Source organism: Thunnus thynnus, chromosome 15 (assembly GCF_963924715.1).
Source record: "Thunnus thynnus chromosome 15, fThuThy2.1, whole genome shotgun sequence".
Classification (NCBI taxonomy): domain Eukaryota; kingdom Metazoa; phylum Chordata; class Actinopteri; order Scombriformes; family Scombridae; genus Thunnus; species Thunnus thynnus.
Window position 1 is genome coordinate 30,128,803 of NC_089531.1, and position 14,927 is coordinate 30,143,729.

General features: G+C 39.3%; 1 protein-coding gene, 1 long non-coding RNA gene and 1 other non-coding gene across 3 annotated transcripts; all 3 read left to right on the forward strand.

The window, feature by feature from the left end:
* Positions 1-292: 292 nt before the first annotated feature.
* On the forward strand, positions 293-2,893 carry LOC137198093 (uncharacterized). The gene is made up of 7 exons (XR_010931577.1): positions 293-437; positions 611-686; positions 1,151-1,272; positions 1,460-1,500; positions 1,989-2,032; positions 2,435-2,487; positions 2,594-2,893. It is a non-coding gene; the product is annotated as an uncharacterized lncRNA (long non-coding RNA).
* On the forward strand, positions 1,539-1,607 carry LOC137199129 (small nucleolar RNA SNORD52). The gene has a single exon (XR_010931744.1). It is a non-coding gene; the product is annotated as a small nucleolar RNA SNORD52 (small nucleolar RNA).
* Positions 2,894-3,730: 837 nt separating the features above from the next.
* On the forward strand, positions 3,731-14,660 carry c15h6orf47 (chromosome 15 C6orf47 homolog). The gene is made up of 3 exons (XM_067611723.1): positions 3,731-4,038; positions 4,272-5,729; positions 10,967-14,660. The coding sequence occupies exon 2, from the start codon at positions 4,805-4,807 to the stop codon at positions 5,720-5,722; it is 918 nt and encodes a 305-aa protein (XP_067467824.1). The 5' UTR covers positions 3,731-4,038; positions 4,272-4,804; the 3' UTR covers positions 5,723-5,729; positions 10,967-14,660.
* The last annotated feature ends 267 nt before the right edge of the window (positions 14,661-14,927 follow it).

The window sequence follows — 14,927 nt, forward strand, 5'->3', positions numbered from 1 at the left end:
ATAGATGTAGTTTTGTTGTTGTTGGCTCACAATTGGAAGAAATTTTCCAAATCGTTTATTTGTTAACTTACTCAAAGTAACCTCGTCTTAAGTGCCCTCAAAAGATGTGAAGAAATACGTACATGAAAATTACACGTTAAAGGCTTTGTTTTTAAAAGTATTGTTATACTTTCCCCTTCTTTAGATATACATTTAATTCGTGGTATGTACAGTATTTATAATAGTTTGTTGTACCGTTCATGATTATGGTAGACGTCAGAAACAGGCAGTGTTTAGGGCACACTTAAAGCACGCGGTGCTGTGGAGGACCCTGGTATATAAACCAAGGGCGGACTCCTGTTCCGTCTCTGACTTGCTGCTTTCTCTGCAGGAGGACGTGTCTATCTACCTTCAGGCATTTATAACGAATTCTATTACCCCGTAGGCTATAATGGAAGGTAAGTTGAACGCACGTCGAGTTAATGGCTTGTGCAGGAGTCAGTGGGTGAAATGGGACGATTAGCAGCGTCTGCAGTAGTATTAACCTCAGCACGTGGTTTGGCTCTCAGACTGCGCTGTAATGGAGGAAAAAAATTGCCTTCAACCTGTATGCTTTTTGTTCTCCCAACAGAGAGTGGAACGAGGCTCCTTGAGTCTGTAAAACCGAAGGAGCTCTTGGTGAAGCTTTTTGGAGACGGCTGAACAGAGTGAGTTACAACATAGAGCTGTGGGGAAACTAACTTAACAGTTTTTATTCAGATGCATTTTAAAATATGAATTCCTGGTATGGATGAACAATGCTACAATTTTTAAACACTACAATTTCTAACTATAGAAAAAGAAAGATCTATTTGTTAAAATGCATAGAAACCAATTTTGGTCAGCCTGGATTAAAACAGATTGTATGACACAGATTGGGTACCAAAATGCCTTCATAAGTAATTTAAAATGGGAAATTGTACAAATTAAAAATCTTAACATTTAACCCCCTGTTATAGTGAGAAATGACCAACTACAGGACCTCAGGGTCCTTATTGGTAGCTTTGTACATCTGTGCAGTTTGGTTTTATATTGCATGTGTTTTTAAAAGTAAACTAACAATAAGTCATATTTATTAAAGCATATAATAACTTGGCTGTGTAATGGGAACAACCTACTTTTGTGTTTCAAGATCACACTGGAGATGGGCTCAGCCGCTACCTGAGGGGACACTGAGGGGAGATGATATTCTCTGTGCACTGAGTGATGCTCTTACCTCAAGTGAGCAGTTGGAGCTGCAGCCATGACTGGATGGTGAGTGTTGGGTGATGGGATGCAGCTGAAATGTTGAAACCAGTATGCTACCATGATGATTCACTAGACTAGAGTCTCTGATAATACCATGAAGCTCTTTCACAGTGCACTGAGCATGCATATTACTGATTCTTAGTACAGGTTGTAAAGATGGAACTTCTTGTAACATTGTTTTTGTCCTCATTAGGTGTTAAAAGTGGGATGAATGAAGACACACTGCTCTTCTAAGTAAGTCTGGGACCTAAAAGCAGCTCTTCTGTCTTGTGTGGAATGATGATTTCATAGACTAGAGTCTCTGAACAAAGCATGAAGTTGTTTTCACAGTGCACTGACCACAGAGACCACACCAGTGCTCTTGTATGTCTTAACCCATTTAATGCAGATCATCATCAGCTTGTATTGCTGACCTGCTTTATAAATTTCCCAGTCCTTAAGACAGCACTGTCTGTTTCACAATTAATGTGGTATGTAGATAGTTCAGATTTTATGCATTAAGGTAATGAGCTATCGAACTGATTTCTAATGTACAATAGAAGGGAATGGCTTATTCCTTAAACTCAACCAGTCTTCATAAACTAGAAACCTCCCTCCAGAATGTCAAGTGTAACTATAGTAAATGGGCTAAAACATTCAAAAGTGTGTGTGGTTGCTTGAATTAAGTGTTTTGGGGGTTTTTGGTCATGTGATGGTATTAATGGTATCATTTTATCTTATAGCTCCCCTGCACACTGACAGAAGCCAGCCTCAGTTTCACAGCTGTGTAAGTACCAACTCATCTGGATTTTGAGCTCTACTGAGATGGGATTCATTTTCAAGAGTTGGGTGTAATGGGACAGAACATTGGTGCAGTAATAAGATCCTTGGTTTAATAGATTCCCCACTGTGCCTCCAGGGTGCAGATGAATTTTGAAATCAAAGGTGAATACTGGGCTGAAATCACCCAACCACCTCCTTAGAGGAATATATTCCATCCAAATGAGGATTCAAAAGGCTTTGGTCCTGTAGCTTTCTGTCTGAGTTTGGTCAATGATGATTCAGTTTTTCGGTTCGACTGATGTTCACTGAAGTTTACTCGCAGCGCACTGAGACACTCAGACTGTTAAAGTTTCTGTTGAAGAATTTGTAGAAGTTAAATATGACTGATGAACTCATTTTCTTTCAGGTGTGACTGCGGCAAGCCTAGCTGGATGACTGAGGATACGATGAATTGCCCAGGTTGGTATTGATGTGACAGGAAATAGGCTTGGCTGAGTTTCCTCACAGGACTTCTTGTTAATTAGACTGCATGATGTTAACCTGAAGATTCACTGTCTCTCCACAGGTGCTGCAACTTGAGTTGGGACTGCTGCAAGCTTCACCAAAGTTCTTAGATGGGTCAAGTGATCCAGGAAATGAAAGTATTTGTAACTTGGAGGCAGGATATTTTCCATCATTGTCATTCATTTCAATGTCAGCCTCTGAAAACGGGCTCTTTTAATATGTTGAAGTATCCTGTGCTTTCAAGAGTTGGTTTTCTGTAACTTTTTCTCCTTTTGGTTGTAAGCTTTCCCCACCTGTTAAAATGTCTAACCCTCATGCAAATGTATTTATGAAAAATACAAATAAATGGTTGGCAACACAAGGAGTGGTTTTTGTTGATAGCAGGTTTGATTACAATAAAATTAATCACAAGAAGCCCAGCTGGGAGGTGCTCTACATTATTGTGGATCTTTTACATTGTTACTGTAGGTGAACTGGACTTTGGGGTTGTCTAATGTGCTATAATGTTAAATGTAGTGGTAGAGAGTAACCTTAAAGTTTTAAACTGAGTAAAGTGGAATGTGAAACTTCTGGCTAGTTCATGTTACTTGCTGAACATTTAGTTCATTGTCTTAGGTAAAGCTACCAAGATGTATAGAAAATGGATGAAACTGGCTCTACTTCAATCAGTTCTAATCCAAGTGGGCCTTTCTGTGTTATGACTTTTCAGTTTTATATTTAATCTAAATTTGAATGCAACATTTCCATTTGAAAGTATTTTACATTGTTCAACTTCAGTAAATGCTCAGAATACAGTTTATACCACTAATTAAAGGTACAGTATTTTATTATGGTAAACTTGTACTATGTGGCTAATGCTATCTGGAATGGGTTGGTCTACAGAAATAACATTTGACTTCTTGTTTACGCGAGTACAGTCACGAAAGGAAGCCAATCTGATGGTTATAAAATGACTCTTGTACACGTGTCTAGCTGCAATGAAATCATCTAGTAGCATGTTTCCAAGAGCTGAAGCATATGTAGGCCTATAGTTGAAGAGTACTGTGCTGTGTATATACGCACGCACAAGAGGCCTGTATTTTAGTACTGTCGCTGAGGTCAGTTAAAGACTACATATACCTGTGTAAGCTTGGAATAAGTTCAGCATAGTGAATTTTGTTGTTGCATAATAACTCGAATGTGATCAGAATATAACAGATACAAACGGTCAGCCATGGTTTTATTTTGAAGGTTGAAACCGAACCGGTAGTCCGTCGTCTTTGTTCTTGTTATTAGGTAAACGTTTCAGTAACCTGCTGGCGAACCTTTCTCTGCTGGCTAGCAGTGTCGCCAGCTGGCTGAGGTTGGAAGCTGACTTTAATTCGAATGTAAGGGATGAAATATCTTTGCGAGTTTTTAACCCGGCATCTCGAAGTTACAGAACCCGATCTGTGTCGAGTTAACATTCTCTGACGCCAACCAGGAGAGCTAGCAGGCAAACTAACGTTAGCTAACGTTAACGTGAAGGTGAGCATTCAACGTTATATATTATCAGAGTAGTTACCGCACCTTAGAGACAAATGTCTTCCCTGGATTATAAAGTTAAATTGCCTATGTAGTGACAAACCCCAGGTTAGCTCTGACAACTAACTAACGTTAGACCTGTGTAACAGTGGCTAACTCTTGCTGATGTTGACGTGGAATTGGAAAGAAGATTTAATGCTTGAACTAATTGTCAATGTATTTCCTTTTGTTTACAGGTACGAAGAGTTAAGCAGTGTGATTCGAGAAACACTGAAAAAAGTTTAAAAAGTTTGTCTAGCAACAACGTTAACTAGCTGACGTCATTAAGCTGAACCCTTGGCTTTGGTCAACTCTCTTTATTTAGTTAGCAAGTGCTAACTTCTGAACGAGGCAACCTAATGTTGAGTTATTGAAAGCAACATTGGTAGCTCCAAATGTTGCCAAGCTAATTCAAAGACATGTAGACCAGAGACGTGCGTTATCAATGCTGTCGTTTCATTTAGGAAACTGTGAGTAATGTAAAAGGGGGGGTCACCCCTAGGTTCTGTTGAACTGCTGTAACACACCCACAGGTGTGTCTATGGCTTTAGGACGTCATTTTGCCCTGGCCTGAATCCTTGTGAACAAGTATTACAACTTAAGTGAACTTGCAGTACATACATGCTTTTCCAGTAAGCTCACAGGGCTTCCCAGCTATCAAAAGTCAGAGGAGCAGAGAACCAAGTGTCTTCTGATCTTAATTCAACTGCAACAAGCCTGGTGAGAAACCATGACAGCTGTGGTAGGCAAAGCATGGGGGTGGGTGCGCTCCTGGGGCAGCAGTCAGTCAGAGAATACCACTGCAGTGATAGCCCAGGGCCAGAAGCATAGCGGCAGCGGTGGGGGCGTCAGAGGGTGGACCTCTTGGATCTGGGGAGGGTGGAAACGTAAAAGTGACCAAAGCAGTCCGGTAGAGGAGTACTGGGAGGCACAGGAGAAGCTTCAGCCCATGGAAATTGATGGTCTTGGTGCAGGGAAACAGGAGAGAGAGGCAAACGCAGAACAAATTTCTAAATGGTGGAATAAATATCTTCCAACTACCTACCTTTCCTGGCCAGGAAAAACAGAGCCAAGCGGACCAAGACGAAGGAAACATGATGGTCAGAGTGGAGATGTGTGGGATCGTGATATTGACGGGGACTTTTCAGACTATGGAACGCCTCCTCCATCACCTACGCCTCCTTCTCAGCTAACGTCTCCTTTTCGACTCTTTGCGGAAAGCTGGAAGGTGGAAATTCTACCAGAGCACTATGACATCTGCTTCAACTTCCTGCGCCACTTGTTTGACCTGTTTGTAGTGGGCTTCCTGTGGACTGTGTCCCCTCCCACCAAGCTGATCTTGGAGGTTTTGGGGGTCCAGGGAGCACTGAGGCTGTGGTTACATGGCATGGCCATGTTTTTCGTCTCCACAGTGGGAATGGCAGGATTACTCTGGTTGATCCAGGAGTATCTCCCTCAGTTTGCTTTGATCTATGGCATTGTGCAGGCATTGGTGATCTCTGTCAGTGTGAAACAGAGTGTGATCCTCGGAATGGCGGAAGAAAAAGAAGAAAAGAAAGAGGAGGACAGGGAGTCATGTGAAGTGAAAGACAGTAAGGAACATAAAGAGAAACTTGTGACTGCGAAGGACAAGATGAAGACAAGTTAAACTTTAGGTAAGCCCTTCATTCCCATGATTTTATGTTACATTCTGCTGCCTGATAAAAGTAACCAAAGTCAGATGTTTTTCTCTGACAGGTTGTATTCATGTTTTGTTTCTATGATGGCTGAATTGAAAATACACTCCCAAATAAAAAAACCTAAGAATATTACCTCACTATGAAAAACTGCAGAACAAAAGGAGCAGCTAACAAGACAGACAGCTGAAGCTGTAGCGTTGTCACTGTGGGTCAGTTAGGCTTTAATCAAGGACTGAATCAGGGCTGCAACTAACAATTCTTTTCAATATTGATTCATCTTTGGATTAATGGCATAGTCCATAAAATAACAGAAGGTAGTTATAAACGTCCATCACATTTTCCCAGAGTCCATGAGGATGTCTTCAGATTGCTTCTTCTGTCAAATCAACAGTCCAAAACCAAAGATATTCAGTTTACAATGATAGAAAACAAGAGAAAGCCAAAAAATAATTGGAGAATTATTTGGCCATTTTTGATTGAAAATGACTTCAATGATTAATCGATGAATTTACTGTCAATCAACTGATCGAATACTCGTAGCTCTATATCTATGCCTTCACTTTTGTTGAGGCAAGCTGAAAGTATGCATGATTCAAACCTCAAATCTCCAGGATGCATAATGAAGCTGGATGAGCCCTGCAGACCCTTCATCATGCACATCATAGCTCTGCATCTATAGTTGCCCAAATATATAAATCAACATTTGAAATATCTGTGTTTGTCTTCAAAATCCCAGTACTTTCTTGATTGTGTGAGGGCTTTTCCTCCATAAGAGATTTGATGTAAATTAGAGGTAGATGGTTAAATCATATGTCAGCTGATGAGTAACAAAAAATGGCAGTACAGAAATGCCAAACTGGGTTTGAGGAAATTTAGAAACTGTCACCATTAGATAGTATGTCTACCAGAGAGCACTGCCAAATTTATTTTTTATTTTTCAACTGTAAAATGTATAGATAAATGTGTTTATCTTGGTTGCAGTTCTTTCAAAAAACAACAAAAAAAGAGATTACTATCAGTTGATATGTCATCAGATTGATATGCATATTAGCCTCAGAAACCCGATATTGATTGGGCTAAACAGAAATATAATTAAATTTTAGATTTTATTTTATATAGATTTTTAGCTGTATATCAATCTATCTGGTGGATTCTGTAAGTCTTTGTGGACTATTGGACATAAGGGCAATGCAGCTAAATAAAGTACTGGTATTTAAGTTGAGTGTGCTAATCTATACCTCTGCTTCACTACATTGTAGATATTGTGCTCTTCACTCTAGAGCTACAATGATTAGCCTGAGTCATTCTTCAAGAGAAAAATGTCCAAATTCTCTGGTTCCAGCTTCTCAAATGTGAATATTTTCTGGTTTCTGTGATAGTAAACTGGATAGCGTTTAGTTGTGGACAGTAGGTTGTGACAAACCAAGACATTTGAGGATGTCATCTTGGGCTTTGGGTAACAGTGATTTTATAAACCAAACACCTACTCATTTAATTAAGAAGATAATTGACAGATTAATCAATAATCAAAGTAATGGTTAGTTGCAGCTCTGATTTACTCCAGCATATTCATCTGACAGCTACACTTACAAGTTACTTTGCAGATTCAGATTTCATGGTCAAAACATATGATTGACTTATATAATACGATTCAACTACCCAACACGATATAATTATATAAAAGCTCTGTCTCAACCAGTTACAGCAGAACAATGCCATCTTTGCCCTGTACACAGCACACAGCGGCACTTTGTCGGCCAGTTAGGTTTACTGAAGAGCTTTTCCACTTCATGTCGAATTTTGTTAGTGAAGGATTCACAATGGCATTTGCATTTAGTGGTTAACTTTGATTTGATTTGATTTATGCATATAGAAGAGGATGAATCCAAGGGATAACTTGTAAAGTGAGAACACTTGATTCCAACATGGTCCCTGATGTCAGAAAAACAGTACAGACGTCAACACATAACATCCATAGAATCTTCTAAAACAATAAATAAAAAAATTCAAAGACAACCTTAATATAAAAACAACAGACATGAAACTTCAATCCCTGTCCTAGTATCTTCCTTTTTAGTCACAATCAATACATCCTAAAAGCATTTCACAAACAAAAACAATAAAAGAACACAATATACACACAGGACCAGAGGGGTATTCCATAAAGGGAAAGCCTGGCTTATTTTGGAAAGCCTGGCTAATTTAAGTGAGAGTTCCATTCCATTACTGTAGCTTATATGATTCCCTGCTCAGTAACCATGGCAACTTATACCGCAGAACTAGCCTGCTCCGTGGCAGGCTAACTGTCAAGCTTAATTTAGCTGTGTGTCAAAGAATGTCCAACGGGCGGAAACAGAATCCCAAAAGACGGTTCCATCGAGTGTCTTTTCTCGCTTGGATCACTTGTCTGTGTTCGGAACCATAAGATGGAAGAGCTGTGAGGGACCTTTACAAGGGTTACAGTGATCAACCACTTATATGGATCAAAAAGCTTTGGACAGAATCATTCCTATACAAAATTTATGCTGTTTAAATAATTTGCCTACACTAATCAAATAGCCTGCTTAAAGTGTTCATTTTTGGTCTTTTCATACACGACAACATATGGGAAAAAGATGTAAAACTATGATAATTCTTTTCCCATGATACATGTATGATATGTAGGCTATTTAGTGGCTGCAGCACCATTATCGCCCCCTTGAGGCTGGTGTTGTGTGCACATTGAAATCATGACGGAGACAGAAAGTCATTTTCTCTCAATGACCTCACCTTCTACATGAGTTCTGGAGGTACCTTTAGTAGATGATGAATGATGTTATTTTGCATAACCTGCATCTTGTTTTTTAGTTTTGTTGTCAAGCCACTGTACCATGCAGGACAGGCGTAATGGAAATGGCACTGTATCGGTGTTGTTAGAAAGAGTTGTAATGCAATGTCAAACTGCCTCATTCTGCAACACAGGGACATGAGTTTACAGGTACTTTTGTATAGTATTTTCATAGAAATAAATTCACCTCAGAGTGACTGATCCAGAGTAATGCCAAGGTATGTGACTCAAGTCAGCGATATGATTTCATTGCCATTGCATGTAACCTTTATCTTGTTTGACTTCTGCAGCCTACACTTAGTGCCAAACAGAATTGACTCACTTTTGCCCAGGTACATTGATAACTCCCTTACATTTTCTTACTCTGCTAAGAGTGACCTTAAAATAGTGGATATCTTTCCCAGCCACAAGTAAACTTTGGCTTAAAGGGATAGTTGACATGTATAATTGGGTGGGCTATTGTAATGTAGGGATTATAAAGATAGCAGACTGTGTTAGGTGGACATTCTAGTAGAACTTGTGGGTTTGCTGCATGTCAAGACACTTTGAGGAAGACGTGGTGATGCATTAAGCCCATATTTAGGTTTATAACATCCACTTGGGGATCATGTGATATGATAAAGTGGCTCAACGTGTGGTTATTTAAGTTTGTGTAGCTAATTCGGACAATGTAAGAAGAACAGGTCAAATATGAACTGCTCTCCCAGCTGGCAAACACACACACTCACACACAGTAAGGCTATTTTAAAGCTATTTTGGTGGTGTAACCATAGAAAAAGAAGTGTGACATTGTCTGAGTGGTGTGAAACCAGCTGGGACAGAGAGGAGAAGGGTTCCTCTGGGAGACGCACATAATTTAGTTTATTAGCTTCAGGCCTCTGATCTCCCACTGCTTCCTTCTTTCACACACAAGTGTCCACTATGTTGAAACTATCATTTGACAGATATGACAGATAATGGAGTGTTTTTGTTGAATTAATCATTATTATAAAATACTTAACCCACGAACATTCCATTCATATGTGTGGATGGGTACTAGCTTTGATATGACTTTTTCATCATCACTAGTCTTTAGAGCTGCAACTAACTAATTATTTTCGTTATCAACGAATCTGCTGATTATTTTCTGGATCAATCATTTAGTCACTTAGACATCAGAAAACTGAAAAATGTCCACCACAATATCTTTATAGACCACAAGGTGACATAATACTGCTATACTTCTTTTTATTTGTTTTGTTTTTTGACTGAGATGCATACTGGGTACTGGAGGACATTTTACTGAAAAACAAAAACACTTGTCAGTGTTACACAATGTAATGATGACACTGTCTCTAAATGACTTCAGTCCCAATTTGCCATTTCTGTACTGTAATTTGTACTGGAAAGAATTGAGATATTGGCAGATATATACACAGATTTTCAGTTTTGATAATATTGTACTCAGCAAGAGATTTGGGAACATAATGACATTGGTTTTCCAAAGTCTGACAGGTCACGAAACAGGAGCAGTCAGACGATCAGACAAGTTGGAATCAAACCACAGTTTATCGAGATTATCTAAACCATTTTATTTGGAAGTGAAAGTGAGCATGTCTGAAATGTTGCTTACAGTATATCGTACTTACTGGTTGAGCAGGAAGTGCATCTGGAAGCTGATTGATGTTTACAACGGACACTTAACAATTCGCTTTTGTTTTCTCTCCTGAATATTTGTCTGACTTAGAGGTTTGTTTCCAACCTGTCTGATCTGTCACATTTTATTTCATAAAATTGTAGTTGGTCCACATCCATTATAAAAGCTTGCAGGGAAACTTTGGTAGTTTACAGAGGTAGACAGGTAGTTTAAATGGTGAATGGACTGCATTTATCTAGCGCTTTTCTAGTCTACCAACCACTGAAAGCACTTTACAACACATGCCAACATTCACCCATTCACATACACATTCATACACTGATGGCAGACGCTGCCATGCAAGGTGCCAACCTGCTCATCAGGAGCGATATAACACTTTTTATTCAAAGAACTTTTACAAATGTTTGTAGTGCTCACTCAGCCATTCACACACACCGATGGTGCGCAGCCATCAAGAGCAATTTGGGGTTCGGTATCTTGCCCAAAGACACTTTGACATGCAGACTGAAGGAACCACCAAACCACCGACCCTCTGATTGGTGGGCGACCCGCTCTACCTCCTGAGCCACAGCTGCCCCACAGCTTAAATCTTCAAAAGTAAAAAATGTTTTGGTGAATACTTCTGAGAGAAGGAGAGTAGGTATAGTTGAGTATTGACTGAAGCAAGTGAAGGCCAGCATTAGTACACACTGGTCAGAGTACTGTGTTTTCCACATCAACTGATTACTACGCATGTTGTCTCTTCCACAGGTGGTGTAATGTTGCTGTCTGTTCAGGAGTCCAGCTGCACCGGACCTCTCCAGGTGATGACATCACAGCAGCAGGACCACATAGACACTGTTTTACTACACCACTCTCTTCTGCAGTGTGACTTTAGAATTGTATTGCACATTCATTACAAACTCCTATAAGTTGTACTTATGTCACTTTATGTTCAACCCTATTCATCTGCATTATATGCACGTCTTTTCTCACTTGACCTTAATGTTGTCACCAGAATGTTGACAGTGATAGCCGGACAAAGTTCAGTATGGAAAGTAAACTACAGTAATAATATGATCGGGGTAAGAAATAATAGGGACCCGAACATTCAGGAAATGCCTGTTAAGTCAAAAAGAGAGAACTCATTGCATTTGATCCTGTTTACATGTTTTTTTTTCTCATGATTCACCATGAGACAGTCACCTGGTTTGTGACCAGGTGATAGCCTTTGGTGCTTTTCCTCGAAGAAAAACAGAATAAATTTGGCTCAAATAACCAAACAAGAAGAAGGGGAAAAGAAATGCAAAATGACAAACCACTGCATCAAATCAACTAAATAACCAGTGTAATTAAAAGAAAACATTGTAGGAGATTAAAAGAAGCATTGTTAGAGAACAGATAGGCTTGCAGTGAGTATTCAGCAAGGGCACATAAGTTCAGACAAACCTTAGTGCTACAAATTCCATCACGGTGCACCTGAAAGTCAGGTCAAAAGTGTAAGAAATGCTCTCTGAAGAAACAAAATTCTTAGTAGGCATTCAGACCAAAAACAGCCTTTGAATAGCGTTAATGTTACAAAGGAATCCACCAGGACTGTGCATCTTCATGTATGTCAGCATGTCGTCGGATAACGTCACGTTGCAGCAAATGTTGCCTCGCTCAACTTTTTTTGTGGGACGACCCTGTGTGATTTTGACGGAGCCCTTGTGTTGGGGCCCCTGCTGTGCACTTGGACTGTCCCCGTTCAAATGAATGAGAGGACTGCAGACAGTCAGAATGCAGACTTACTGTGATCATGATACCACGGTAAACACGGAAATGTCAGAATAACCACTGTGCTTTATTAGAGCAAACTGCTCCCACATTAATGAGTACAGTAATGGTTTAGATGTTGCCTCTGGAAGTGAGTCCAGTGACAACAGATCAAGAATTAGACTCTGAAGTATATACTGTATTTAGTGAATTTTGGAATCATAAGTTCTATCTACGTGAAGTGCAATTCTACCTAAAGGCTAAAGTAGGTCTGTCTGTAGGGGCGCTTTTGTCATTTAATTCAACTGAAGCTTCTATGTTGGACCAAGTCAAGCATGCGTTTCCTGTTTCTGTGTTCTTGAATGTGTCCATCATGTAGGCCATGTACAACTTTGACCTGTTAATTAGAAATGCACCGATTGCAATTTTCTTGGCTGATTCTGTTTTCCGATTTTTTACAAGTCTGACCTGCCGATTCTGATTTTCTTTCTTTATAAGAATTTAATAAGAAAGAAAGATTTTCTTTCTTTATAAAAACTATAATTGACAGCATCCACAAACATTTTTGTAACTTAAATGGAATATTAAGATATAACATATAAGTTCAACTTTATGTTCATTAACTATTTAAATAACCTCTTTAAAATGGTTCATGTTCACCACAGTGATGGTTTTTTAAGTGTCTGATTAAGTTAGTTCCAAATGTTTTCAAGGTTGTTCCTCTGCGGCTTATTCTGGACTTAAAGGTATACAAATTGCAAACTTGTGTCTTCACTCATGCTGAAGAACTGACCAACGACACACTGTGTGTGTGTGGCTGTACTGTGTGTGCGCTGTGTGTGCAACGTGCATGCAACGTGCATGTTGTGTGTGTTGTCTGTGCCGCAGCAGCTGTGTGTGCAACGTGAACCATAGTGCAGCTATGTGCAGAAAATATGATGGGCAAAAAATCGGATATATGAGACTGATCAGGGCCGGTCACTGGTCATGGCTGATCAGCTGAAAACCGGCTGTTTTTGATCGGTGGCCAATCAATCGGTGCATTTCTACTGTTAATTCACACAGTAGACCACCAGAAACTCTGACGCACTGTGTTTGGAAACAGAAGCAGTTATTCCAGCAGTGTGTCATCACCTAGTTTTGTACAATATTATAAACTGCAATATCGTTCATACACTGTCTGCAGTCTGTGATTGCTCTGCTTATATCACCCACATCAAACCTGTGACATCACATTCCTCCCCAGGGCGGAGAGGTGGGAGGAGGGTCGAACAACCAGCAACCAACACTGCTGATGTATAAATTAAGACATCTGTCAATCAAGCACACACACACACTACAAAATATGCTGTTATATAAGCCATAACTCTCGTTAACCCAGCAGCAAATCTCAAATTGAACCTGTGTATTTCAGGGTTTTTTTTTCTGGAAGCAGCAACTATTATCCATTAAAGGAACTGGAGTGTAGGACAGTGGCTTCAGCAGTGATGGTTGCTGCTTGTTCTCAACTATGACTCATCAAACTGTCATCATTTGTGCTGGTGAAACAGTTTTGTACTTTATATATTTTCACATATGGAACTAAAATGACAGCCCTGTGTGACCTGTGGAACGGAAGAGGCTTTCCTGAAACCTCACCACATTAAGATTCTTCAAATATGAACATGACAGTATCATTGTTGCTTGTCTTAGGAACTGTCTTGTTTTGATATTTTCAAGCATTGACACATAATACCAGCAGCACATTTTGATGTTTTTTCTGTACAAACTTGTTTTTTTGCCTTATATCATTTTCTGTGCCATGATAATACTTTTTATTGTTAATGTAGGCCACTCTCTTTCTCCACAAGGACTTATTTTTATGGAATTCTCCTTCACCTTTTAGATCCAAAGGCACAAATTAGAAGACCAAACATGTCGTTTGGTTTTTAGTGTGCAGTAGCCTGTTTTGCACTCTACACTTTCATTGTATTTAACCACATTTGACTTGCATCAGACATATTCTCTAAAAAAAAATATGGACTTTTAGTTTGCTTACCTGTGTCACAACCTGTAAGATACGGAAGTCAGAGGTATTATATTAAAATGAAATCACTTGAAATTTAATTTTCCATTTGTGTGCACCTGATGTATGACAACATTAGAATTAACAAGAGAATGAATTCTGGCAGTAATTATTCATTTTCAGACATGGAAGTTGTAGTTTGAAGTTGTAGTTTTTTGTCACATGTATACACAAATGAGAAAATGTCAATTTGATTATATGATTTCATTTTATTACTGGCAGCCAAACAATGTTTCAACTATCTTGGGCTTTTTTTTGTTTTGCACCAGATTTCTATTAACAATCCCAAGAAAGTGACGCAATATCTACAAGTCTTCATTGCCTTTTATTCATTGTTTGCCTATATGGAGCTTTTATGGCAGTACTATTGACACTGATAATCCCATATAAGGGAGCTATTTTTATATGAGCAGCCTAACAAGTGCTGGATCACTGTTGCTACACACACTCCTATCCTGCTTCCTTACATAAGGAGGACAGAGGTCACAGATACCTGATATGTAATCAAAACTTGGAAGGAGTAAAGGAAAAAAGTATCTGCTGTGACCTTTTTCTGTACATTTCATTTATGGCCACCTTAAACCCAACACTACGGTGAGGTTGAAATGCCCCCACTGGCTCAATAAAATGGATGCTCTTTTATTAGATTGTCTGATGTCTTGGTTTTGATTTCCTGCATATTTGCCAGTTCTCATGTTATTTGTGGAGGGAGACCTGTGGAAACACTTAGAATGGAATGACTCCAGTCAGATAGATATCACAGTGGGCCGTGTTTCCGTTCTGTAAGGGAGTGAGTGGTCTGAGAATAATAGAAAAGAAACTATAAATACATATCAAGAATCACTGAAGTATTATAATAGAATCACTTGGCTTACAGCTTAACCTAATTGGCAAATATGTATCTCCAAGTAA